Source organism: Cyanistes caeruleus, chromosome Z (genome assembly GCF_971803275.1).
Source record: "Cyanistes caeruleus chromosome Z, bCyaCae1.hap1.1, whole genome shotgun sequence".
In the NCBI taxonomy this organism is placed as follows: Eukaryota; Metazoa; Chordata; class Aves; order Passeriformes; family Paridae; genus Cyanistes; species Cyanistes caeruleus.
Genome location: NC_141732.1, coordinates 16,041,413 through 16,063,595, shown reverse-complemented (window position 1 = coordinate 16,063,595; position 22,183 = coordinate 16,041,413). Strand labels below are relative to the sequence as shown.

The 22,183-nt window shown below is 37.4% G+C and overlaps 1 protein-coding gene across 3 annotated transcripts in view; it reads right to left on the bottom strand.

The window, feature by feature from the left end:
• Nucleotides 1-9,192: 9,192 nt before the first annotated feature.
• The window catches only part of CHD1 (chromodomain helicase DNA binding protein 1), a 365,725-nt gene continuing 352,734 nt past the window's right edge, over nt 9,193-22,183 (bottom strand). For 2 of the 3 annotated variants that reach the window (XM_086868713.1, XM_086868712.1), the window contains 10 exons: nt 21,747-21,897; nt 20,627-20,749; nt 20,120-20,257; nt 17,666-17,929; nt 17,093-17,233; nt 14,183-14,361; nt 12,472-12,568; nt 12,206-12,263; nt 11,096-11,306; nt 9,193-10,889 (listed from right to left, as the gene is read on the bottom strand). In XM_086868713.1, coding sequence (XP_086724839.1) covers nt 10,526-10,889; nt 11,096-11,306; nt 12,206-12,263; nt 12,472-12,568; nt 14,183-14,361; nt 17,093-17,233; nt 17,666-17,929; nt 20,120-20,257; nt 20,627-20,749; nt 21,747-21,897 — 1,726 coding nt within the window. In that variant the 3' untranslated portion in view covers nt 9,193-10,525. The remainder of the gene's footprint in view (nt 10,890-11,095; nt 11,307-12,205; nt 12,264-12,471; nt 12,569-14,182; nt 14,362-17,092; nt 17,234-17,665; nt 17,930-20,119; nt 20,258-20,626; nt 20,750-21,746; nt 21,898-22,183) is intronic. The other variant, XM_086868714.1, reaches the window with a different exon arrangement.

Here is a 22,183-nt window from a genome sequence, read left to right as displayed (position 1 = left end):
TGAGGTATCCAAATACAAAACTGAGACACACAGTAAAGCCTTTTCAGCTTGAGCCCAGATATTTCTCTAGGATCTCTAATTCTCTTCTTAGTCCAGTAAGCCCGCTTGCTCTGCTTGAGCAGAGAAAATGGAAGCAGTTCTGAGGTTTGTACCTTTACCCCAGCCAGAGTCATATGTTGGTCATCTGCCTGGTTTACTTGCCGGGCTTTTTGAGCAGGTTCTTGACTTGCTCACTCATGTTTGGCAGGTGATGGTGGAGTTGTTTAGAGTATAGTGGTGTAAGCATTCTGGAGTTTGTGAGAGATGAGTTGAAATTCCTCTTTCTGCCTTGGTCTTTCACATCTTTTGAGAGTAACAGCTGGGAGCTGTTATTGAATAAACACCATTTAGTGGCGGTACAGGGGGATAGCTTTATCCAGACTTAGGTCCAGAGCGTCTTAGGTGCCTCAAAAGAGGCTGGAGGTATGCTTCAATGCTTGACAGGTATTTCACCTAAATTCAGCAAACTAAGCCTGCAATCTGCCTCTGTAGTTGTTGGAGTGAATGGCAACATTTTAGATTGGATTGAGTTATCTTCTGGAAATGCCTGTTGTCCAGGAAAGGAGGAAACAGCTATTTTAACAGCTGAAGTCGGGTGAAACTGGTCCAGCCCTGATAGGTACACTTTAAATTCCAACCTAGGTTCATACCCAGGGACAACATATGTTCACTAGAGACAAGCTGCCTGATCTAGCATTTCCTGCAGGGCTTCATGTCTCCCAGACCTGGCTGATGGGATCACCTTGGCCTGGGAAGGTCTCACACCAAAACTAGGTCTTGCCACTAGTCTGAAACCTACGATGTTTGATTTCTCTTGCAAGTAGGACTGAAGAAGGCAATGACACCACGCCATCCTTGCTGTATTGGCCCCTTCTCCCAAAGCACTCCATGTGGGTTAGGTGAAGGCTGGAAAAGAGAAATGAAGAAGCTGAAGTCAGAGGGTGAAGAGGAGACCAAGTGGGTAATGTCTTCGTGGTGATGCTTCTAATCGTAATTTTGGTCTTTAAATCCCAGACTGTTTACATTTTCCAGTGAATGATGTAACGTGTATAACAAGTGTGCAGAGGAACAAGGGCTGCATATTCTAATTAGAGTATTGCATCTTTTAGGCTTTTCTTGGATGTGTCCTTGCTGCCATTACCATACAAGTATTTTACAGAAAGCAAAACAGTTTCAACAGCTGAGGTTGGCAAAACCCTTACATACCCTGCAGGCATATTATTAATGCATTTGACTAGAAAGAGACAAACCGTGTGAATGAGATGTGTAAACAAAGGTTTTTTTACCTACTTGGGTGACTGCAATAGTTATCCTGCTTGGCTTACCATTTTTATCTGGCAGTGATAAAAGAGCAAGTTGCTGTCCTTTCTCAGGAAAAATCTCTTGGAAGTGTATGAGACCTGACTTCAAAGAGTGTATTGGAATTGAAACCACTGTATAGGGTGGGGTATGTCAGAGGAATGACTTTCTGTAACACTGTCTGTCTGTACAGACATCTCAGTGGTGGCAAACCCGTGTGGGCAGGTCAAGTTAAAAAGTGATACACCACCATCTGTGGTGCCATCTCTAATCCCTTACTTCTGACCTTTGTTGTGCCAATGGTTTGGCATGACCTGCCTTCATCTAATTTTTGCTCCTTCAGGTGCTGCCACGCATCACTCCTGAGCTTGCTTAAAACACCATGAACTAATTCTCTGTAAAAATAAGTAAGTTGATACCCAGCTGTGAGAGAGAACTGTAACCAAAACAGGCTTTTTAGGGGGGAAAAAAAAATTACAATGCTTTTGCAATTATAAATCCCATAAAAAGGCCTTAATCATTAAATTGTGCCTTGCACAGTAGTGTTTGGGATTCTTTGGAATGCTACCATTTCAGAATGATTTTTTTTTAATGTGCATGTAAAAAAGTCAAAGTCTCACCTTGCTAATGAGATGAACTTCATGTGTGTTAAAGAGATCAATAAGTAGTCCCATTGGGAAAGCACTAACACCTATTCCTTTATAAGAATAATTGGTAAAAAATCAGATGTGCCTGTGTCTATGGAAATTACAATCTTCTGCCCTTTCTCAGCAACTAGTCAAGACTTCTTGGCCAAAAAATACAAAATCCTGTAAAGAATGACCCTCTGTGTTTGAGTCTTTGAGAGCTTTCCACAAGCAGGCCTCTCTGTTCATTGGCAGAAGTGCTGGACCATCAGCTAACTCTTTTTAAGACAATGGATGACTTTCTGACTTTCTCTGGATGCATTGTTTTCTGGTTTACTCTGATCATAAAATCTCACAATCCTGATGTTGCTGATTCGTGGACAGAAAGAGAAGACCCCTGAAAGTGGAAACACTTTCTACTTCAGGGTTTAGACTCAGATAAAAATCCAAATTTCATAATTATTAAAACAAAGCCAAATAGAGCTCTTTCCAAAAATGTGTTAGGATGTTGCTTCTACGTTGTCCGCTGAGAGCAGAGTGTGTAGGGAAATCTAGTTGTGCACATATGAGAGGATTTTGCTCTCAGTTTTCTCTAGCTCAGAGCAAACAGCTGTCAGCAGCTGGAGTGCGTTACATGATCTTCTGAATATTTCTTCCCATTTAGTTCTACCAGGAAGGATTCATTTCCTCCAGTGAGAGATGTGAACCAAAAGCTGGGTTAGAGGGAGAATGAAGTAAGGTTCACTTCAAAAGTGAAAATCTTACCAGCTCTTTCAGTATTTAGAAAAGATCAATTGTCTGGTAATTATAATGCAAACCTTTAAAATCAATATTCTATGTACTATCCCTGTGGGTAAAAAATAACCACCAGAACCCTTCAATCTAAAAGCAGTTCATTAGTCAAATGACAAAAAATCTCTCAGCTTCAACTTTGCTTAGAGGATATTTTTACTGGGTAGTTAAAGTGCCAGTAGTTACATGGCAATTGGTTTAAGGCTTCTGGTGGAGGCCTTAAAGCAAGGGCTGCTAATTGCAGTCTAATTGTGGGCAATAGGATTATGTTACGTGTTATGTTACCTTGACAATCATTAGTGAAGCTTCCCGAGGTAACAATTTAAGCAGGGTTTTTTACCACTGATTTCCTGTCAGTGGGGTTCTTTATTACATAATGTATATGGACCACTCTGTACATAGAGAGTCTCCTTGATTTTTAGTTTGTGGATACAATTTTCTTCTGTGCCAGAGTGTTCAGTGGTTTAGACACTAAGAAAATTAGGAATTTCTCCATCTCGCCTTTTCACCTCTGGTGCTTATGCATAGAGTCAGCCTTCAGTATTCCACTCTTAAATGGGGAATACAGTTCTTCCATTCTTCATTTATTTGACCCTTACACATAACTTTGAATATGGGATTATTGTGTATCACCTTTGAAGCACTGCATGCATGAATCTCAGACAAGCTCTTTCCCCTGAATGTGACTTCCAAAGTTTTTTTTCAGACTCGCAGCACTCACCAGTTAGCTGCATTTGTCTACAAAGGGACACAGCAATGCTTGTCACTTCATTACACTGATTGTCTTGTGCTACCAAGGGGCAGCTGAGTTGAAGTTACCATTTCCTCTCTAGGTATCCAGCAGTGGGCTTCCCACTCTGCACTCACATATGTAATTTTAGCAAGCAAATAAGCATCCTACAAGAGAAATTTCACGTGTGAAGTCAACACAGCCTTGTGTTCTCACTTTTCTTATATTGATTTTTTTCCTAGACAGAAAAAATCCACAACATAACCTTCTACACATGGATAAACCCATTTCTGTGATTATGTCAAGAATAACATTACAAAAGGCTATTATCCCTGCAAATTAACAAACTCCAGTTTTTGCAGATGCACTTTAATTTTGAATATCCACAAATCCTGGGACCTAGTGAGTTGCATCTCAAGATCCTCTTGTATTTGAAAAGCCATGGCTGTCAGGTGAAGTCTGTAGTGACTACATGCTCCATGCATGTAGAGAGGCATCCAGTTATGATGATTTTGTGTTAAGGTGTGAAAACCTTCACCATAATGCACAAAGTCCTCTTTGCACATTCTTGTTTGTGTGGGCTAGGCCCCCTTCTGCCCTGTTTTGTTGGCACAAGGTTTCTCCTGTCTGTGTCAGCCTGGGCCCTTCACACACATCAGTCCAGGTCACACCTTCCTCTCTTGATGCTTGTGAGAAGTACTCTCTTGCTGATAAAGTTGAAGGAGGACAAAGCCAGCAAAGAAACATTCATTGATGCAAACAAGTCACATGAGTCAGATGCATCTCACTGAGGAGGCACACCTCTCTCTAAAATGCACAAAGGTCTGTACCCTTCCTCAACCACTGGTGTCCCTGTCCCTTTTTCCTGTCAGGGAAATTGCTGATTTAATTTCTGACTGCCCACAGTGCTCAAACTTATACCTCCCTTCCCCTCCCTCTAAGTAACAAGCACTGATTAACTCCCCTTTTCCTTGCCTCCCACCCCGCTCAAGCAGCCTAGGCTCCTGCTAGCTACATCTTTGTCTAAATGACATAGGTATATATTCTTATGGCTGAAGCAAAACATTATTTTATCTCTCACATGGTGGATCATCATCTCCTCACTTGCTGTTTCTAGTTCAAAACTCTTCTTACCAGTTTGTGCAGACCTGACAGACATGAGAAGCTGTTTTGGCATACTCAGTCACGTTGGACCAACTATCCAACTTGATGTTCAGAATGGGCCTGTGCTCAAAAAAGCTGAAGCTTTAATCAAGACCAGCTGCAACAGTGGTTGTTGACCTGTACCATCTATCTGCTCCTCCTCAATCTCCTCCTTTCACTGGCAAGTGGCACCTCTGGGCCCTGGCATCCCTGGTCCTCACTTCCAGAGCTACACACTCATTCTTGCTCTGCTCCAGGTCTCCCCTGGTATAGGGAAGGAGTAAAAAATAAGGAATGTTTCTTATGTTTTGCCTCTTAGAAAATTAAGGTTTGAAAGTTGAAGTGTTGAACTGCCTCTAACAAAAACTTTAGAAACTGCTTTATTTTAGAAAACTAGGCATTCTGTTTCAAGTCATTCAAAGAACTTGTAGTTGATACATCAGCAGAGCAAGTAATAAGCTTTGAAACATCAGAACATCCTGCACACCAACGAAGCCACCTTCAAGGGAGCAAATAAAGTCATGATGGATGTGACCAACCTGCCCCCTTGTCTAAATTCTTGACAAAGTGCCGTAGTCTTTGCTGTCCTTCACTGTCCTGGCTACTCCTACAAAGCTGTTCATCCCTCCCCTCCCCACCCCTGCTGGTCTGGCCGCCTGGCTCAGCTCTCCTGCTGGATTGCTGGCCAGTTCTTGGAGGAACTCCACCAGGGAACTCCACCTATCATGCCTGTTAAAGATCTTCCCCATGCACTCTGCAAACCATGCTGGACTCCTGGTGACCACTTTCCTGTGGTTTTCATAATTATTCTTGGACATTTCCTATTTTTTTATCTCCTTTCTCTCCTTCCTTCATGAGAAAATAAGTGAGTTATCACTTTGGATCCAAACATCCAACCTCATTTGTGTTTTAATCTCACTTTCAGATATGTCTAGAACCTCATTCCTTTGCTCAGCTGTGGATCAAAGCAAAACTCACCTCCCGTCATCTTAAGGAACTGGAACATCTGGCTGTATAGTTCTTGAACTGGCCAAGAAGTAGAGAAGCCTTACCAGCCTCCCCACAGTAGTGCTGTGAAGCAGCACATTTCCTTTATCCTGACCCAGGCCAGGTGAGGTGACAGGAGGGGACCTCTGCCCCCATCTGTCATATTAACAACTTCTTTGCAAGCAGTATGAAAAAGAGATGGAACAGTAAGTTCCAGACAAAAAGACTAAAGGGAATTTAGGACTGAGGATCTATAACAGCTTTTGTTATGGAGAGTTGGTGACATGGTAGTTTTATGTGTTGCTCAGTCTTTTACTACATTTCACAGTTCCAAGACTGGAAAAGGATGATGATTTAGTATGCTTATACAAATCAGAGCTTTCAAGTTTGCTGCGCTCCTTAACGATTAAAAAGAATGTCTAAGTGTCATTTGGTTTATACAATATAGGTAGCCACTTATTAGTGCTAGAATTAGGGAAACCCAAATCCAGTAGCTAATTTTAACTGAGGAGTGAGATTACCTTCCAAGTGCTTCAATTACTTCAGCAAATACTAGCTCTGTTGCAAATAAAATACAGTGGAAGCCTTAGAGTACTGCAGTAATAAAAGCTGATTATTTTCTCTCATGTGATCAATGTCACATGATTTTCTGCTGTGATTTCTGGGTGTTTTTTTTTCAGAGAAGAGACTGGCCTGATGAAAAACCTGTGTCAAGTAAATAATATGTAATGTCCAAGTGTGTTATTCAGGCTTCAGCCTTAGTGCTTGAATTCAATATAGATTTAAAGTTTATATGTTGTAATGTCTTGCAGTAGCAATTTCCAAAGTCTTCAAGAAACACTGAGGGCGAAGTTGTGGGGTGGGAATTTGGGGGCTGCACTCAGTACCAGGCTGGGCTATTCTGGTTTGAATAGCAGGGATCAGAGGGACTTTCAGCATCCTGGGACACCATTTCCTTCACAGTCACCAATCTGGCATCCAAGAAATACTTAACTGACTCCTTTCACAGGCACCCTACATAGCTGAGGCTGCAGCCTTCCAGCAATGCCCTTCTTTTTGCTAGTGCAAACACGGGCTCAACTGTGGTAATGCCTCAGTCTCAAGAGGAGTTTTTGAATAGGTTTATAAATATGCAACAAATCATTTAAAAAGCAGAATTATTTTGTTATGCAAGGTTCAGAAATAGTAATTTTCTTTTCAACAGGACAACAGCAATTCTTATGTCTTTATGCAAATTAATAATCACCACTAAATTTCATCTTTTATCCCAAAGCAATTTTTCACTTGCTAAAAGCTTTAAAAATATGAAAAATAAAATAATTACTAATAAATTGGAAGGGCTATGGGCCTGGAAAATACATGCTAGAAATACTGGTTTTGTGTTGGCCATATCCAGATACACCATGGGAGTTTAAGGGAAAGGTGGAACAAAAGGTACTTACCATTACTCTGGTGTTCTCAACTTATATCTTAAGATAGGTAATTGGAATGGAGGAAAATAGAAAGTTTAAGAAACAAACAATTCCATGAACCTTATCTTCATTCTGCTCTCATCAGTGTCCCACACAATTATATTCATTAGCTACTACTTCTGGACTGTTTCAGAAATAAAAGATTCAGCATAAAATTTTAAGAACTGAAATTTAAGGTGTGGCCACACTATAGTGTTGGAAGAATGAAGACAAAGTGACATACCTGTCCCAACACTAAAAGAAACCTTGTTTGCTACGAATGGATAACTCATACCAGGTATTACTGGTTTTAATATTATATACTACTAACAGAAACAAGGAATTGTTTACATTGTTTTCTGTGTAAAATCTGAGTAACGGTGATGTAAATTCCTACAAAAAAAGATCTATTGCCACTGACCACAACACTAGGCATAATTAAAACTGCTTATACCAGAGTACCTCCCTGGGATTTTATATTTTAAGTGGAGCCCTGCAGCTCCCCTACACAATTAGGGCTGTGAAACTGACAAGATGTGTTTGTGGATGAGGAGCTATCACACAGGGACTAAACAAACCAATCAAGCTTCAAAAGAGCAAAGATACTTATTCTAGCGAGTCAATGTCTCAAAGGGAGGCCAGGGTACACTCCTTTCGTAGGAGTGTCATGTTACCACTGTCATCCTTAGTGCCCTAGTCTTTTGCAAGTCCTGCTGTGTAAGGTGAAAGACTCTCAGAAACCATCAACTATCTGAATGCTGCTCAGACACCACCACATCTGCACAGAGGATCAAAAATGGGGGAAAACACAGAGCAACCACAAAAAGGTAAATGATGAACACATCACCCTCCACAACTAACAGCAACCAGAATATGCATTTCTCTGTCCTTAAAACTTTAAGAGCAGTAACATGGTTTAAAAACTGATTTTGCATACTTAACAACAGTCTAGTGTTTTTGGATAGGACCAGAATGGTACACTAGAAATACGTAACAGGATTAAGATGGAAGCCTTAGACTCCCATGCATGGTAGATGGAAATGCCTAAGCCTTTATCAATAGCCATAGGAGGACTTCTCTTGCAGTCTTCAGAATTACTTCCAAAAATCTTTGCTAGACAGTGATAGTATCTGATGGATGCTTTAGAACTGGACACACTCCCCAAAGACTCTTCATTACAAATGAGCCAAGGAAGGCTCAAATCTCCATTTTGAATGAATGACATTTGCTGAGGATATGGGGTTGAAAAGTAAGATACACCATAACAGGTGTTACCAGTTGATGAAGGTACTTTCCATCATCAAACTTGAAATACTTACAACATAATGGAAACCAGAGGGGAAAAAACTGAACTACTGCAAATGTGATTTGTGTATCTGTAAATATGATTGAATAAAAGTTACAGTTACAAAGCATAAGTAGACTAATGTCCAAAGATTCACATCATGAAAGCCATCATCTATTTCAGAGACCTGAGGTACCTCAGACCAGCCATGTCATGTGAGGCCAGTGCTGTATCACAGCCACACTGATGGAGAACCAGGCTCAGTGGGAACGCCCTGTCTATGCTCTAGGGTGCATCTGTGTGCTTCCCAGCCAGGAATAATTGTGTCCATGGCTGGAGATGCTCCAACTTCTGTTTCCACCTTTGGAAGTGGAATGTGCATGGTAATAACCACAAATAACCTTATCTGCTACCTAAACACTGTTCAACAATCAAGCTTGAAAGCAGAACCACTCAAACCCCTCAGATCCTGTCAAGGTGAAAAGTTACAAAATGAAGCAGCATTAATTAACCAAGTCCCAGCCTACACTAAATGAGCTTAATACTTAATATGCAGCAACTCTGCCTATAGTAAGATCCTGAGGGATACTCTGTGGACAGATCATGGCTCTATGGTAATGCTTTCATATAAACCTGCTTAATTAGAAAAAATACTCCACATTGCAGGAGCAGAGAAAAACTGGAGCAGCAGATGCAGCTCCTGCCACATGATGCCAGACTAGGTACCTCCTCTAGTTATCACCAGGATTAAAACTCAGTACTTTTAATGTTTTTATGGTAAACCTGGGGGAAAATAACACTGTATAGAAAAACACAGCAGAAAACTACAAGACCCGCGTATCCTTTTAGTTTAAATTTAATTTGTCAGATAGAAGTTATTTATGTACAATCAGTGTGCATTGTAACAATTCTGTCAATAAAGTCATAATTCAAATCTTCTAAAATATTAACTACCTGCATAGCACATTTGACATTATTGCCCATGTTGTAGAGGGAACATATGAATTTACAATTAATTTTGATTGATTTGGATACTGAAGTGTTCAGGTATTTGACACACCTCCTTTAAAACCAATGCACCTGAAAAGCTTTCCAGAGCACAGTTTAGCTAGATATTTCTTACCATTTCATTACAAACAATCACAATACCAACAGTTTAATATGGAAAAAAAGGCCCCCTCCAAAAAAACCAAACCAAAACAAAAAAAAAAAAAAAATCCAAACAAACAAATAAAAACCTGAAAAAACAAAAATAAACCCCACACACAAACCCCACCACCAACAACAAAAAACAAAACTACAAATCAAAACATGTATCTAAAGTATCCAAAAAAGGGAGTACTAAATGGAATAAAGTTCCCTTTCCCCATTTTTACATTCTGAGCAGTGACTCCATCCAAATCTTTTATTGAAACATGTAAGTACACTGATTTTGTTTCATAATTGTGACAGGAAGTCCTGAGTTGGTGGGAAAAGGAATATTAAAAAAAAAAGCCTGAGGGGGGGGGAAGAAGCTCATTTAATAAATTTACAACAATTTACAGCCATTGTTTGTGTTTTGCTTTTTTTTTTATTATTATTTGTTTGTTTTGTAAAAAGGCATTGTAACTGATCACAAACAGGAGAAATCCTGACTATTTTACAGTTGTAGGTACAGAATTTAAATATTCAAGCTTGTGATGAAAAGCGGCAAGGTGGTCGCAGTGTACAATGTAAACAAGTAGCTTTGGAAAGTGAACAAAGTCCTTGAGAGTTCCTTACTAAGAAAAAAAAAAAATATTCTCCCCATTCCCTCCTGAAATACGAGCACAGGTCAGTGTTTAAAAGTTCGTTTACAAACATAACTTAAAACGTTATCAGCCTCAAACCACTCTGACATGAAGTTTTATAGTAAGATCCAGTCTGAAATGGGCAGTGTTGAGGTCCCTGTAAAAGTAAACATCTTCCATTTCTTAAAAAAAAGTGCCACAGCATTTGCAGCACAGTGCAGCATAAACTTTAAATACAAAAATATTTTTCTTCTGTTGGGATAATAGACCTTGCATTCTGGAAAGAAGTAACAATACTGCTACTGATAGAATATCCCGTCTGTATCTTTCAAGTCATGTAAGGCAATTACTGTGTTAATTTACTGTATATGGCTAAAAGAAGGTCCAGAAAATAACAGTCTTTGTTATGTTTTCCGGCTACTCCATGTATGTTCAGGTGTACTTTTGTGATCTGATGAATGTTCAAATGGAGATCTGTGACCTAGGGGAGATCTTGAACCGTAAGGAGACCTCTGATCCAGTGGTGACCTTGGGCCACTACCTGAAGCTCTGTGGTCCATTTGCCAGTCTGAGTGGTATCTATAATCTCTGGGAGATTTATGATGGCTGTACTCAGAAGAGGAACGGTGATCTGAATGTATCCTGTGGTCTGAATGGGAACGGTGATCTGAATGAACCCGGCTGTCTTTTAGACTCCCTTCCAGGCTTGACCTGTGGTCTCTGCTCCTGTAGTCGTCCAATTTCCTATGTTTACTGTCACTGTAGTATCTATAAAATAAGAACTTATTTGTATTAGAGTTACTAGTAACACATCAAGAGCCAGAATTATGTTAACTTGTCAGATCTGTATTAGAGAAAGCTCACTTGTTGCAATTCTGTGTCACTCAGAAAATAGTCTGGTGCTTCCTACAAGCATAACTACAAAAACACAAAGGGAATTCTGACCAAATTTCAAAATCCCTCAAGAAACTCACCTGCTCTCTTGTTTGTAATGATCCCAGTCTCTGTGATCTTTTCCATTGCTAAAGGCTGAATAGGGCCTTTTCCTGGAGTCACTTTTCTTGTAAGCATCTCCCTGATGCCTGTCCTTATGGTGATCGTGGTATTGTGACAAATGTCTATCAGAGGAGTAGCTGTCCCTGCTACTGTCATCATGGTTTGTATTCTCCTTCAGTCTTTCCACATCTGTTTAATAAAGCAGAGATTAAAAGGAAGCATCATAACATTTTTACTTCACCTAATTCAAACACAACTTCCACCTGTCAGCCGTAAACCAGTGTTTAAAAGAAACAAGATCTAAATAGCTGAAAATCAAATGCAGTAATGCCAGTGAATAGAAGAAAACCTCAGAATTAAGAGGAAAGCAAGCTAGAACATAGATGCATACGACTTGGAAACTGAACTTCTCAACCTGTCCATCCAGTCTATGAAGCTAAGTGTCCAAATGAGCAGGGAGTAGAGGGTTCTTTGAATAGAGCAATTTTAGACAGAATGGCAGCAACTGCCTCTCTAAGAAGGGATGGACTTAGTAACAGTTCTAAAGATACACCTTGTTAGCAAAAGAATTGCAGTGGTGCTCCTAAATACCATGATTGCTGATTTTAAGTCCATGACAATCAGTAACACAAGATGAAAAAAAATCACTACATTCAAAAAGGCAGGTGTGGGAACATGTGGGGAAAAAAATCAGTGCTATTGTCAACAATAAAAGACAGCCCCTGTAACCAATAACAGACTGTGACTGACTAATAAAGTGCTTTCTTACGCCACAGTAATACTACAACAGCTATGAAGTCATGGAATTTCCAAGAAGTTTACAGGTCTTAAGTAGACCTCTTGCCCCCTCCAAAATCCAACACATAAATTGTTTCTTTATTTTTTTAAAGGACACTCAACCTGGTAAGTACCAGCTTCACTCTGATGGATTTCATCAGCAAATTAGTGAAGCTTTTCAAATTAGCCTATCTCTGTGGTGATAGTGTGGTGATTAGCAGTGTGGACAACACACCCAGGAGACACATGAACTGAAATAAACATGAATACTTAAGGTATTTAACACAAGAATATACTTTAAAGTTTCTTACCTGGATTTCTAATTACATGTGTATTCACATTGCTGCTAATATTCTGATCGTTGTGTTGCTAAAAAAGACAAATACATTGGTAAATGTACTTACTGGTAAATCCCAAAGTTCATTTGAATACACGGGAAAAATACTCTAACATATACTGCAAATACAAATACTACTTGAAGTGTATTTCCATGTTCTTTATAGTCCTCTTAATCTAATAAAAGTTATAATAATTAAAAAATATATTTGTGTATTTTGGAAGGATGTGAAAATATTACCTGAGACTCTTGACGTTTTTTGATTGCATGTTTATATAGTTTGTGCAGTTTTCTGGCATCAAATTCTGTAAACTTAGAGACAAAAATCCACAAATTTCTGAAGAAGAAGAAAAGAGAAGCTGTAATTCTTCTTTAAATTTCTTCACATCAGAGTGTGAAGTGCATAGTCAAGTAGTACTAATAAGAACTGTTAAATTTTTGTGAAATTTTTATTAAAACATAGCTATCAGTTAATATATATTGTAAAAACATTGTTATAATTATTATAAAAATTTGCTTGAATTCTGAGTATTTACCAGTCTGTAAATAAAAAAATTAAGTACATAAAGGAAGTACAAATTCTTTCAAACTTGAAATCTCTTACAGCACGAGACACTTGACCAACAAAATTCATTATTAAACCAACAGCAAGAGAAATTTTCCCCAGACTTTGAAAATCTGGTCAAGGCTTTTGAAACCAAGTAAGAACTGTGGAAGAGAATGGAAGTCATAGGGAAATAAATCTATGCCTAATCTGTGCGTGAAGGAACCAAAGAAGAGCAAAGTCTTTTGCTGTCAAGATGCCAAAATTCTGAAGAAAATTCTTCCTTGATTTTATTTTTGTGAAAATTAGAGGTGGAATGCTTAAAAGAGCCTACAGAGAATAACAGTGTTCAAAAATATTTGAAGTGTGGAGGCTCAGGAAGCAACAGTATGCTTCTTCACTGTGGTTATTTAAACATGGTAATTTCTGTCCAGAAGTTTGCACGAGTAGGCAACCAGTCAATGGTGTGTCTAATGAAACCATTTTAACTTAATATAAACTACATTACTTCTTATCAAATATAGCTGAAATTTTATTTATCTATACACAATACCACAGCATTATTATACTAACAGCTCTATTACAAGTTTCTGCTTAAAATTGTAAAATATCTGCCAAAATACTGTAAATATCAAGGATCTTGTTTTTGTATCTCAGATCACTTTATCTTCAAGTAAAGGAAGTAAAAGCAGCAGAAGCATATTACACTAACAGAATTCTTCAAGAAAATGCAGCACTTAAGAATTTGATACATGTAATCACAAGATGTACCCTCAAGCATAAAGACGTTAGGTGAACATTCTGACAAAAGTCAAATTGCTTTAAGAACTTATTAATGAAATACAAGATTAGTGTATTCTTTTTGGCTCATTTTATAGTGCCACCTGATATATTCCCTCACTTTTAAAGTCCATCTGAGTACATTATGATAAATATATTTATCAAGTCATGGTTAACACATAATATGTCATTTAATTTTAAAGTACATTTAAAAAAATAAAGAATTCTGCAACTTGGAATCATACATGCAACACAATTTTAGAACTGTGTACTTTCAACACCTTTTTTATTAAAAAACAGAAATGCCCTGAAGGTGAAAAATCAGATCTTTAAAGGTAAGAATGGTTTTAACTAAGAACAGTGATAGTGACAAGTCCCCATGATTTGCTGTCAGTTTTAAGCAGAGAGATGTTTCCACCCTCTGGACAAAATGCAGCACTTTGCATCAATGCTTAAAGTCAACCCATTACAGGTCAGAACAACATCTATTAATAGACTCCTATTTAAAACATTGGAAAGATACAAGAAAGAGAGAACAGTAAAGAGGAGAAATAACTAAAACCTATTCTTCTCAATGAAATCAACTGTTGATTAATCTTTCCCAAGTAAAACAAGAAAATAACTTACTTTCTCCATTGTTTAATTTGTTCAGGATTTGTGTACTCCTTTAGACATTCAGTAATATGATCCCCAATTTTAATAAGACACTGTCTAGTATGTTCCAGCTGTTCTCTTTCAGAAAGGCCCTTCTCTGGTCGATCCAGCTGTTTCAATGCTGCCTTAACAGGTCTCATTCTTTCTTTGCACTGTAAAATGGAAAAAAATCAATGCGTCCATTCAAAAGAAAAAAAAAAATTATTCTAAAGCATGATCCAGCTTTTACTGTGATATATAATCACAGGTGAAGACAATATTGTTAGAAGTCAAATGAAACACAGGACTTCCTCACAGGTCTTAAAAACGTTTGTTTTCTTTGGAAGATTATCAATCCAATTGGAAAGTCACTTCTCTGTGAAAGCATTAGACTGTATAAAATGCATGTATCAAAGTGCTAATGTGTGTATCTCAAACACTAGCAGCCGAACAGATGTGAGACCACTGCTGTGGGCTTACATGGCAGGTCAGGGACTGACATGCTGATTTTCATTCCAAGTGTGTAATTTATTAATAAAACTTTGTAAGCTTTTGCAGACCCTCTCACTTTTATTATTCCTTTGCCTCACAAGTATCCAAGAATCTAGGGTGATGCTTTTCCCTTGAGGGTGGAACACCACACTAGAATTCGAGAAAGCACTGATTTAATATATTTCTGAGGAATTTCTGAGGAAACAGACTTCCTACTACTGTATTTTACAATTAAAACTTTGAGCACAATCATGTAGGATAAGACTTATACAAACTTAATGTCAAAATTAAATGTGAGAGTGTTCAGTACATTTCAATCAAATACTTCCTGGAACCACTACACTTGGCATTCAACAAAGGATCAAAATCGCTTCTCTGAGCATTTTTTAAACCTCACTCCTATGCAGATACTAGCAGAAGTTATGTAACTAGAAGTAAGCTGGTCTGAGTATAGGACCATAAAGGATGGAAACTATCTCCAAGGATCATTAGATCCAGCCTTTGACTGAACACCACCACTTCCATTAAACTATTTCAACTTCCACATCCAGTTGTTCTTTTGAACACTTCCAGGCATAGTGACTATCTCCTCCCTGAGATAGGCTGTTCACTGCTTAGTCATTTTTTCACTGAAGAAATCTTTCCTTACATTCAACATAAGCCTCCCCTGAAACAACCTGGAGCTGTTTCTCCTTGTCCTGTCACTGGTTCCCTGGCAAAGACTTGACCCCGATGCGGCTACAACCTCTGATCAGGCAGCTGTAGAGAGAGGTCTTCTCTCTCTACAAAGGAGGTGATCCTCCTTTGGGCTCAAAAACTCCAGCTCCCTCAGCCACTCCTCCTAAGACCTGTGCTCCAGACCCTTCCCCAGCTCCATTCCCTTCTCTCAACTCGCTCCAGCACCAGAATGTCCTTTTTGAACTGAGGGGCCCAGAACTGAACACAGCACTTGAGATGTGGCCACAGAGAATGCCTACGCTAGCCATAGATAAAGGTTGTGCAATCTTGAATTTGTATTTTGAATCCAGTGTTTTAATAATAAATCCAGTCGGCATGGTTTAAATTGCAGACACTTGCTTAGTCATACATCAGACTCCAATAGCATGGTAAGCATGGCACACATACCCTCCTTGTCATCAAGGGCACAATCAGTTACGCCTGAACAATATTTCCATTTGAATGTGCAGTTAAGTATGTTTAATTAGACTGCACCTGACCATGGCATAATGATAAACACAAATCACCTCCTTCCTCCATTCCTCCCTGCTACACACTACCAAACCTAGAAAAAACAAATACCTGGAATAGAATGAAATGGAATATCACTATTACCAGGTAAACATCTAAGGTCAACTCAGAAAAACTGGGGAAGCTGTCCCACTGCCATCTCATGCGACAAAGCAATTAAGCATCCAGTTTAAATATTGTACTCTCCACAGATTTAAAAGCTCCTTTTAAAAGACTTTTAAAAGGACAGCTTATAGAGTGCAATTCTTAAATAAAGAAGTGATCAGAAACATGTAATTGCACATGGAAATCGAATGATTTTCTGTCATTAGCCACACAGACAAATCCACTTGCACCACTCAAGGTTGATGCTGCAAATCACATGTAAGTTACTTGGACTGTTTAGAATAAACCCATGGACAGTACTGCCATACTCATGAGAATTCTACTATGTTGTCAAAGCCAACACTCACAACAGACCAGACATACCCAGCGGAAAAAAATACAGCTGTTGAAACCTGAAGGACAAAACAATCACAGCTGTTCCAAGTAACTAACTGATACTTTTCCACAGGCGTCAGCCAACATATAAAACTTCACATAAATTGTGCATGTGCATTTTTTTTCTCAAATATTAGTTCTATTTTTGTAAGTAGTAGTGATTAAACAGAATTCTTCTGGTGTCAGAGACATTACCTCAGCAAGATACTTCTAAGTGCTTTAGCATTGTTTTTTCCAGTGTTTACTAACTAAAGCCTGCAACACTTCAGAAGGGATGTGCTGAAACCTAGTTTTTCTTGCTGTCTTTCAAAGAAGAAAAGCATATATGATATGGTGAAGCCAAAGACTCTATCAATTCCAATTACGTTTATTCACTTCTCTTTAAGAAGCAGGATATACAAGTGATTCTTGAGGATAGATCTTTAGAGCTCATATTCTCAACCTACTAATCCTACAAACTACTGGATAAGTTTTTATATTATCCTGCATAAACACAGCAAAACCAAAAAACTGCTAGAACAGAGTCAAAAATTACTTTAGTATGCTGTCAATAACATTCATTGATCCAAGACTCAGCAAAAGAGCACCTGTGTTACTGTGACAAGTAACAATATCAAGAATATCAGCAATTGTCCTAATTTAGACGATTAAGTATACACACTAATTTATCAAAAGGGGACTTACCACACTAAAAGTTTTCTGATCTAGTTCTTCAGATTCTTCTGATATAGGAACTGGTTCACTAGACGCAGTAATATGAACTGGAGTATCCAGAATTGGTATTTTTTTAGTTTTTTCCTTATTTTCTGATTTGATTTCATTTATCTAAGAACAAGATACAAAAACATTTAAGTACATTTTATTTTGGTCCTGCAATTATAACACATGACAATCCCCGTAACTACTTAATTCTCTTCAATATGTAAGAATAAAATCTATGCTGACATTCAGTGACAGTATGTTTTACTTCCTCTGTGAAATGGAAAAGGAAAATAAGAATGTTTTGCATACATTCAGTGTAATTAAGAGATATATCACTGAAGGTGTAATTAAGAGATATATCACTGAAGATGTACTTCCCCGTTTCAAATGCCTGTCCTTGCAGTTTCAGGTAGTAAAAATAAAGCTTCAAATGACATAAAAGACTTTTTAATTAAATGACAACTGATCCGATCTAAAACACTTTTTCATCTCAAAATCATTCACATAACCTGCTGGCCTTCTCTAGCACTATATAAGATAAGTAAACCTAGTTACCTTCTCTTCCTTTACTTCTTTTTCTTTCTGTGTGGATTCTTTTACTTTGTTTTCTCTCTTTTCTTTAATATCCTTTTCTTTCAATTCTTTCTTATCCTCTTTTTCTTTTTTCTCCCTTTTCAAATCCCTCTTATTTTCCTTTTCCTTTGTCTCTCTTTTTTCTTCAGCCTCCTTCTTTATACCAGTATCTGGCTCAGGCTTTTCTTCATTTTCTTTTTCTGCTTTAAATTTTTTATGCAGATGTTTCACTGAAACAATCTCATCCTGCAATATGCAAGCATATATGTCACATCAAACTGAGTTCCTATCTATACAAGTTTCACAGCTATCAGATTAGAACACTTTTTATCTGTGCACTTTTTTATTTCTGGATGCAGATTTATCAAATTGCCTCTCAAACAGAACTGAATGCAGTTGGTAAAGAAATATGAGAGCTATGCACTCACTTTCTTGATGTGACAAAGCAAGTACCGATTTGGCAGAGGCAGCAGTTATGAGAAATTGACCATTTAACTTAGAATAGTTTGAATTTGGTTCCTTTAAAGGCTGTTAGACTGAAGAACTGAAATCTAAAAGGAATACTGTCTTGCAAAACTGACCTGATTGGTCAGAACAGACAATGTAAGTAATGGGAGATGTTAGAAGTCCTCTGATCTAATTAGCTTCATCCCAATCCCATATTAAACACTCACAGGAGAAGGTAACAGAACCCCAACTCTGTCTTTTCCAGAACTGTTCGTTCTACTAGGCTTTAAAAAAATATTTAGTTACAGACTCTCTGTTAGGTGCCCATTTAACTGTTTGGAGGTGAAAATAGTATTACTCACTGTCCTTTAAAAATATTCACTGTGAAGGTCTGAGATGGAAACTAATATCCTTTCAGACACAGAAAAATACTATAAATAAAGCATTATTATAACATAGGTGGAAAAATCATTATCATGTTTATTTATTTGAATTTATTTGAACATACCAGAAAGTCACGTACAGAAACTGCTTATCTGTTGCATAAAAACAGATGAAAGACTGTCTAGTACTTGAACTAAACAAGTTATGTAAAAGAGGTGTAAAGTTATCACTCCAACCAGGGTTGTGTTTTAGTATTTAGGTATCATAGAGACTTTCTATCAAAAATCCAGTGATTTAAAAACTTTGTTGATAATTCTAGCACTAAAATAGCTAAGTTCTAAATACTGAACACAGTATAGAATCTAAGTAGCTAAAGCCACTTGTTTAGGAAGGTTGTAGTACACAGTCCAGTTTTCAGTAATTGTTATTCAGTGTCTGAAAGTACTGAAGTGATGAGTACCTGCTGTTAAAAGAGAGGACAGCATCCTAGGCAGTTTCCCAAAACATAGTTAAACTGTCAATAAGCTGTTGGCAGCTTTTTTGAGTGGAGATTAATGGAAATACATTCATTTTTAAAGCAGTCTGAACTGATTTGCTTAGGTTTAGGGTTCAGTTGTCCCCGTTAATTTACTGGGAACTGTGGCAACATTTACAGGTCTTAGTCTTACATTCTAGGCAAATTATTGTAGCTATAAACACAAGACAATCTACACAGAATTTTTTTTTTTATTATCAGCTTCACATTTTATTCTTCATAGTACAATTTAAATACATACACTGAAAAGGTGTATGTACTACTATGTATGTGCTACTATTATTTTTTCATAGATTTATCAGGGGTTTTCTAATGCTAATTTTAACTATGTATTTCATTAAGTATTTTTCCTTTAGAACAAGCTGTCAATTACAATGGCTTGTGTTTGCTTTAAACCAAGTAGAGAGTATTTCATTGATATATATATAGAACTGCAGTGACTTATTTCAACTGCTTTCAAATTAGCTGTGACATGATCCTAAACTTCATCCAGATTTTTATGTCTAGCGATTTTGCTATGTGATACACGAAAAAATAAAAAGACACAACAAAAGCATAATACTAAGATTAATAATTAGAAGTAAAAAAACCCAGCAAGGTTAAATAGTCTTTCTGAAAAACGAGAGCACAAGCTTTCATATGCAAACCTTGAAATGTAATTTTTTATGCTGCTCATTCTAATTGAGCTTTTACTCAGCCTCAGAATCATTATCAGTAGTTGTAACAAATGAGCAAAACCCAGTAGTTTTACAACTGTGATTTGCACTTCAAGTAAATACAGTGCTAATGACCTCAAAGATTGTTGAAACTGAGCAGTAGCACTAGTATCAGTAGTAATTAGACATTTTTGTAACAATTTGGAAAACTCGTAATTCCTAATTTACTAATTTATCATTAAATTGAAATAGATACATCTTCCATGTGCTTGTACTGATGCAACATCAACTGTAAGGGCCACATGAAAAGCATAACACTGAAGTGTTTTAATTTTATTAAACTGAGCAGAAGATAAAATACAATTGATATTAACAGGAAGAACTGAATAGACATTTTTATTGCGTGAAAGATACCTTGTTATTCTCATCATCATCTTCATCGGATTTTTCTGAGGGTTGGGGTGAAGAATCACTTTTTATTTCTTCTTTTAATTTTGCAGCCTTTAGCACCTTATTCTTCTTAGTTCTTATTTTCCGCCTCTTTGAATTGCCCTGAATGCAAATTGATCTCTTTAATCGTGTCAATTGACAAGCATTTTTCCACTGTATTTGCAAAGTAAGATTTGGTTTTACATCAAAGAGAGAGTTCATTTTATTATATTTATTGCCACTAATGACCACCACTTTACTCAGGATTGGAGACAGAGCTTAGTGCAACAGTAGAAAATACACACAAGTAGTAAGAGAATAGTACAACATGAAATTTGCAATTAATATCCAGAATTCGTCTTATGTACTACCATCAGCAATAGAGTAATACTACACAAATAAAAAGTGAAGAACTAAAAAATGAAAAGGATCAGGTAACATGTCCATAAGGATATTGTTTTACCTTAGTAATGAATGCCACATTTTACTTACTGCTCCAGCAAGCCTTTGTGCTTCCTTCCTTGCAAGGTCTTTATTCAGTAATTTAATGAGGTAGTCTGCACGGGTCTGTAACTGCTTTGCCTGGGGTTTCTTATCTGGATCATCAGGCAAAATCTGAGGAGAAAATGGTAGCATCACAGTTGTGCATATAGATTATCAACTTTTAGAAGTTAGCCTGGAGCACACAGAACAGAAAAAGCTGTGCGAAAGGACATGGTAAACAATCCACTCCAATGATACCTAGTAAATATGTCAGAATGTTTAAAGCAAAGGAAAATTTCTTAAAAGTTTTCATTTCTTTCCAATGAAACCAATGCAAGCAACCAATGCAGAGCCTTAGAAATTGCCTGTGAGTTTAAAACCAACTCAAGAAACCAGTCTCAGATTTCTGTCTCCACCCTGATATTTCATCTAAGAAAATCCAGGCACCTGTACCAGTCAGTGACATAATTCTTGTCTCTGACTTATTTATTTTCTAAAATCAGCAGCCAAGAATATAAACACGTGGTTTCAAAAGCCAGACTAAATAATGAAAGGCAGGAGTAGGCATCATTTTTATAAAAATTTGGACACAAACCTAGCTCCTCAAATCCCAAAGCTATAGGTTGTTGGCACTGTCACAAAGTTTACTTCACTTCATACTTCTCAGTATTTGCTGCTGTTATTGCTAAGAAGCTACTGCACTAATTCTAGTACAGCCACTCTCAATGTTGGGAGTGGAAGACAGCTTCAGCTGAAGAATATGTTGATTAAGTGGGGACGGAAAAATAAATTAAATCTCTAGAAAAACTTCCCTTCTCAAATGATCGAGAATACAAAATTAACAGAATTGGAACATCTGAAATAAAGGAAAGGACTGAAAAAAAAATCAAATGACACAGGGCCAACCATGTGAGAATATGGCAACACAAGTGATTGCAAGAATGCATGCTTCAAGACCCCAAAATGTAGTAATATACCACAAGAAGAATATGAAACATGTATGAAGTACAACTGATGTATAACATTTCTGCAATTTCATTTATCATAAATTAAGCTCTTTTAGTAATGCTACTCAGCAGCATCAATAGCTAAGCAAATTGTCCTTGATAAACTATTGTAGATGACATACCTTCTGTGTCAAACTGAGATCAGGATCCATTTTTATCATTTCCCAGCTGCCATAACCATATTCATAGATGCCTATTAACAAATTGGAATCATCTTCCTTACCCCAATCTATATCAAAATGGGCAGCCTTAGTGTGGCATGGGATGACATATCTAGAAGAAATATATTAGGAAGACAAATAAATGATTTTTACATCTGAAACTTAGTAGAGGGGGAAGGGAACACACTAAAAGTAATGTAACTAGATTTGTTTGCTCTAAGATTCTGGTATATTTAAGAAATTATTCCAAATATTTATCATAATATTTTCTTAGTATTTCTATAAAAAGTTACTGAAATTAGCACTGGAATGTGTTTTAAAGCTGATACAAGACTAAAATATAAAGAACAGATATCTGTCTGTAGCCATGAACTGTGTAACAGAATTGGCTAGCCTTG